The 6,448-nt window shown below is 32.2% G+C and overlaps 1 protein-coding gene across 1 annotated transcript; it reads left to right on the forward strand.

Moving 5' to 3' along the window:
• The first annotated feature begins 1,792 nt into the window (after positions 1-1,792).
• On the forward strand, positions 1,793-2,773 carry LOC149496443 (uncharacterized). The gene has a single exon (XM_089721344.1). The coding sequence runs from the start codon at positions 1,850-1,852 to the stop codon at positions 2,771-2,773; it is 924 nt and encodes a 307-aa protein (XP_089577470.1). The 5' UTR covers positions 1,793-1,849.
• Positions 2,774-6,448: the final 3,675 nt, after the last annotated feature.

Here is a 6,448-nt window from a genome sequence, read left to right on the forward strand (position 1 = left end):
GGTTAACAGCCACACGCTCTAACCAACTGAGCTATTCCAGCTGTGTGATCAAAATTGTCTGATTATTTTTATGTGTCAAATCCCATTGCATTAATTACCGTCATCATTAAATATAGAAGATTGTTTCAATTGAAAATAATGGATAAAAGAATCTTATCAAATAATGAACTCTGCGGATGATCTCAGTAGTATAATTTTGTTAATGGGTAAAATAATCAATTAACTTTGCACGCCAAGCCATTTATATAATGAATTGGACAATTCGACAATCTTCCATAGGATTATGGTTCAACTGTCGCGTCACGCGCCACATTCTTGGCTTTGACAATAGCATCTCCCAAAGCTAATTAAAGGCTTCAAGAACTGATGGATTCGGTATTTCTTTGTTTCTGCAAATATTAAAGTTCACCATACAACTAATATTAACCCAATCATCCTACTATTCTCTCTACTGAAACACAACAAATGTTTTAAACAATATCTTCAAAATTCCTATCAGACCTAAATGTTCAAATGATCGTTTTCAACAAGGTTCTTGCTCATTTTTTCTGTCAAATTGTTTACGACGGAAGTATTTATTTCGTCAAGTGGAAACGAATTCCTATTGTTCGAATTACAAGGAAACCTTTTTCTTTTCCCCTTTCTTGGGGCAGAAATGTTCTCGTGTTGGACGGAAAAGCTTATTTTGTCAATCTATTTTGCCAATATGGTGTTGATATTCATGCACGAAGGAATATGTATGGATTGGAGGCGTAGTTACACGTTTTAAAACAGTAAGAGGAAATATAGTTGAATTTTCTTATGCCTGATTAATATGGTTTCATTTCACGGGTTCAACTTCTAATCTTGAAGAAATTGTTTATTAATTTTAATATGTTTTACCATTTGAATCACTTCTAATTATGAATGAATCAATTAATGTATAAAATGATGTCTCAATAAATGTTATTTGGTAATGATATTATCTTAATCAAATGAAATTAATGAGTAACACAACCAAAAATAAAAAATATTAAAAAGTATTCTTGAGCGGTTTCAAGTTAAATAGAAATAAGTAAGAATACATGCATTGTAAATTTATTCCGCGTAAAAAAAAAAGATGACTTGAGATTAAATAGTCATTAAATATAGTGAATCTAACGTTCTAACTCTATCTTCACGGAGATGAAATAATAGATAAAAGATATAATTTATAAAATTGGAAAATAAATGAATAAAATAGAGGAATATCGTAAGTGTGCCATGTAATAAGAAGATGTCTAACAAAATAAAAGGTGTATTCACAGTATGATGTTACAAAAGGTGAAATGTATTATGACAGAGGATCAGATGGGACTAAAAATTATCACATGCAACAGAAAGCAGGAGCCGCAAAAACAATAACGTTGCTAAACCGGACATCAATTAATATTCATGTGAAATTTGAGAGAACCATCACTATCAAATATCAATCATGTCCCCTTTAATTCTGGACCAGAGATCGTTGTCTTCTATGGTCTTTGCCGTTATGGATATGACATGTGACAGATGTATTATTAATTCAAGTCCAACTCAAATTAATTTTTCTTCTCACTTGACCAATTCTCTATTTTTTTTTCATAAAAAAAAAAAAAAAAAAAAACACAATGTCAAATAGTCAATAGTCAGAAACACGCACTGATAAACTAAAAATTGAAAGATTCAAGTCATAAAAGTGGGTCGGACATCTTCATTGGGTTACAGAACATTATATATAAACACCTTCACATTAAATAAATTCATTCGTCATCGTTTTGAGTTTTAAAGTTTTACCCATCTACGATACTATCCTCTCGGGCTTATTTTTTGTTAATTTATAAAAAAAAAAAAAATGAGATTTTATCAAAAACTTGTCCTAATAATGGCGGTACTAGTGTTTCTTATATTGACACCAAATGAAGCTACAAGAATTCTGGACGAAGAAGAAGAAAATTTGATGATGATGGTTAAAAAGGAAGGTTTAGTGTTGCAGTCTCTGCAGAAAGGACCTGTACCTCCTTCTGGACCAAATGGGTGCAACTACGTCCCTGGCCAGGGTGGTGCACCTTGCACCAGCCAGAGGACTTTTGCTGGTCACGGTGTCGCTCTGCAGTCTCTGCAGAAAGGACCTGTACCTCCTTCTGGACCAAATGGGTGCAACTACGTCCCTGGCCGGGGTGGTGCACCTTGCACCAGCCAGAGGACTTTTGCTGGTCACGGTGTCGCTCTGCAGTCTCTGCAGAAAGGACCTGTACCTCCTTCTGGACCAAATGGGTGCAACTACGTCCCTGGCCGGGGTGGTGCACCTTGCACCAGCCAGAGGACTTTTGCTGGTCACGGTGTCGCTCTGCAGTCTCTGCAGAAAGGACCTGTACCTCCTTCTGGACCAAATGGGTGCAACTACGTCCCTGGCCGGGGTGGTGCACCTTGCACCAGCCAGAGGACTTTTGCTGGTCACGGTGTCGCTCTGCAGTCTCTGCAGAAAGGACCTGTACCTCCTTCTGGACCAAATGGGTGCAACTACGTCCCTGGCCGGGGTGGTCCACCTTGCACCAGCCAGAGGACTTTTGCTGGTCACGGTGTCGCTCTGCAGTCTCTGCAGAAAGGACCTGTACCTCCTTCTGGACCAAATGGGTGCAACCACGTCCCTGACCGGGGTGGTCCACCTTGCACCGGCCAGAGGACTTTTGCTGGTCACGGTGTCGCTCCTCCAAACCATGCGTACGCTGGTGTTGTGGTTCCATTTGGTGTGGCTACCGAAAACAAGCCTCAGTAAAGGTTTTCAGGCTGGTTAACTAATCGCTACGTATCACTGACAGAATACTACTGAAAATTAGGAACTTTTATTTGTGCATGCAGAAATAATGGGGAAATATTTTTTTTTTATCAATTATTTTATTTTTTTTGTATAAAGAAATTTGTTACATATTCAAGAAATGGAAATAAAACAAATTGTTTAGTGATTCATATATATATGTCTCATAATGTTACTGCATATATATACGTTATATATAACTATTGAAATTTGCCATATATATTTATATACAATCTTTGTGTTTATTTATGTAACCCAAAAAAAAAAATTTAATTTGTTTATTCTGTTAATGGGATGTTATCAAAATAAAGCATAAATAAATAATAATTTTATATACCAACTTAAGAGTGGATGTCAAGATGTAAGAGTCTCGTCAACAACAAATCATTCTCTCTTTTTTTTTTTTTTTCTTGTGATTTTGTTGGGTTAAAATTATGTTGATCATCATATCTCATTTAATGTTAAAATTATTAATTTTCATACGAGCATCAGAATTAGATAAAAAAATAGTTTTGCATGTCATTGTTGCATTATTTTTGTGTTTTTCGCGCGCGCGTGTATATATATATATATATATATATAAACGGTTAAAAGTTTAATTTTGAGTATGAAATTCTTTTAAATATTTGGAAGAAAGTATTCTGCCTCCTTAATAGGTCTGTCAGGTACGAATTCGGATTAATCAGCACAATTAAATTCAAATACCCGATAGTTAAATAAAAAAAATACTAAGAGTTGAATTTTATTTAATTATTACATTAATGTATAAATATTTAAACAGAATGCTAACTATTAGCCTGTCTGCTTCGCACTGTGCTTCCCATTATAGACACAAAATGATATTAGCAAATTAAAAATTGGATTATATTGAATTGAAAACTTGACTTTTATAACATTGATTTGTAAAACTTTAGTAATTGACCAGCTTATAGCGCAGGACCTAATTCTTTGGATGCTATTTATCACATTTTTCAAATACATTATCAAATGGTAATTCAATAATTAATACTTAAATATTTGACTCAAAATGCACAATATATTTAAAATTTTCAAGAACAACAATTTAAGTTTATCTGCTAATGCTCTAATATATTTTGACTTTGACTGTTTCTGTTCAGTTTTTTTTTTTTTTGAAAAGTATAATCCATTAATATTAATATGAAATATTACAAATACGATCAAACTCACCATTTAACAAACTAAAAAAATTTATATTATTTCGAATAACAAAACTAAAATTAAAAATTATAATATTAGATATTTTCGCTTGAAAATGATCTTAACAAAAAATATAAATGTTCATAGTAGCAACTAGTATATTAATTATTTTTTACGTTAAATTAATAATCTCTGTATTCCATGCCTGGAGTACTTTTCCAAAAACTTACAATATATGACGAATACGGTGAGTTTCCATTACTATGCGTTAATAGCATCAATGAAGAAACATTTTACACTATCATGTTTCATTGATTAAAAATTCACACATATAAATCAAGATCTATAGTCTCCAATCAAATAAAATTAAATATCATATTTTTATTTCGTAATAAACCTTCGTAAAGAAAAGACTAAATCCTCACAATAGAAAGACAGAAAAAACTTAACAAAAATAAGGAAAAATAAATTTTTGTTAGAAAAAATAGATTTGAATTTATTAAAGTGAATAAAAAATTAAAAGCGAAAGGGAGAGCATAATATGAAGCAAAAAAAAGATTAGAAAGGTTAGTATTAAAATAGACATGTTGACACGGTCTTTCTCTTTCTAAGTTCATGTAAACGTAGTTAGTTTAGTAGCGATTATTGGTTTATTGCAAACTTGAAAGTTAACAATCACGATTAGTTATTCTATCTTGTAGTTTATTACACATTCTTTTATTTCTTCATTACACATATCCTATATTTTTGTTAATTAAAAATCTATGTTGATATTTTAAATTTCTTTATTCCATCGCTCAATATCTATATCATACATAATGTTTCAAAAAAATAAAAATAAAAATGAAACTCTTAACTTCTGATGGGTGAGACAGGATGATAAGAATCCTTTCTCTCTTAATTAAAGGTTTCGAGTTTGAACTCTGTGTATGAAATTTCTTTAACACTTTGAGGGAGCACTTTACCTCCCTTTGTGGATTTGCTCGACGTAAATCCGGATTGATCAGATCAATGAGTTCTGGAAACTGGGTGGTTAAAGAAAAAAAAGAATTGAAGCAATTTTATATATTGATATATTCTCATTGATGCTACAACAATTAATAAGAGAACTTTATTTGAGTACATATTTTTCCCAAACAAGAAAATAAAAATACAATGCAATGTAATGTAAAGACAAATTTGATGAACCAATCGAATAAATTGATTAAATAAAATAGAGAAAATAAAGGAACTGATTAGACTAAATTATACTTAACAATTAATCATCACCATTTTTTGGCGATAAATAATACTGGCTCGTACGTAACCAGAAATTCCCTAAACTAAAGAACGTTATTGAATTAATTTAAGAAGTTTGATCAAAGTCAGTCTCATTAGCAACGGAATCAAGTTGCAGCATCCACGACATGATTAGGAAATGCAGGACGAGCTACTGCTCGTGCTCTCACTACGTCGCCAGCTACGTTCATAGTGCAAACTCCATTGCCCCGTCCAGGAACGTTATTGCATGGATTAGGACTTGAACTCTTCGCCGGTGCTTTAAGGGATTGAATCACCAATGGCCTCATTGCACCAAGTTGCAGAGAAGCCATGAAAATGAAAAAAATTAAAACGATTGAAAAAATGTTTTTCTTTCCTGAGAAACCCATTTTTGTTTTTGAGTGACTGGGAAACAAGAATAAGAGTTAGAGGGAAATGGGATTGAATTACTTAAAGTAATATTTGCTTATGTGTTGTAAGAATGAGGAGGAAGAGAATATATATATATATATAGGTGGAGACGGAGAGGAAGAAGTAGAGATGGTGCATGTTTTTGACTGGTGAATGCATGGGATATTGGATAAAGAAAGTAAACAATCTATTCTAAGGTTTGACTAGGGCAAAATTAATGGGTTTGAAGGTTGAAATGGAATTAATCAACACACGGTACATATATACAACTTGGACCCTAAAAAGGTCATATTAAGAGGTGGAACGTGATCTACGAACAAGTATTCATACTGTATAAGTGTTAATTAATTAAATACTATTATTTATAATTAATCAATGTCAATTCGCGGAGCTAAATCATTAATGGGATCCATTTAATCAAAATTAATTCATTATTAATTAATTTATTGTGTTGTTATAACTTGAATGAGTTAACGGGCTCCAACCGTTACTGCAAGCTATTAGATCAGATATTAGCTTTTGCGTGGGAAAAAGGCATGACTTGATAAGTTTTGAGAGACTGCAAATTTTTTCTTTCAGATTGAATTTCAAATTTGTGTAAGTAATTAATTCGTAGTCATAAATGACAATGTAAGCAACGATAATCTTGAAACATGTCATAAAAAAAAAAAAAATTCCATTTTATCTGTAACTTTTTCAAAGTTGTCTTGTCCTGTTCCTTTCAGAAACTATCTCTATTAAATACTGTCAATAAGTTCTAATATCTATTTTTTCACTTCCTTTTTTCTCTCTTTTAATTTTAATGGT

The sequence above is a fragment of the Jatropha curcas genome, chromosome 5 (assembly GCF_041381405.1).
Source record: "Jatropha curcas cultivar XTBG-Jc1 chromosome 5, XTBG_Jcur_1.0, whole genome shotgun sequence".
NCBI lineage: Eukaryota > Viridiplantae > Streptophyta > Magnoliopsida > Malpighiales > Euphorbiaceae > Jatropha > Jatropha curcas.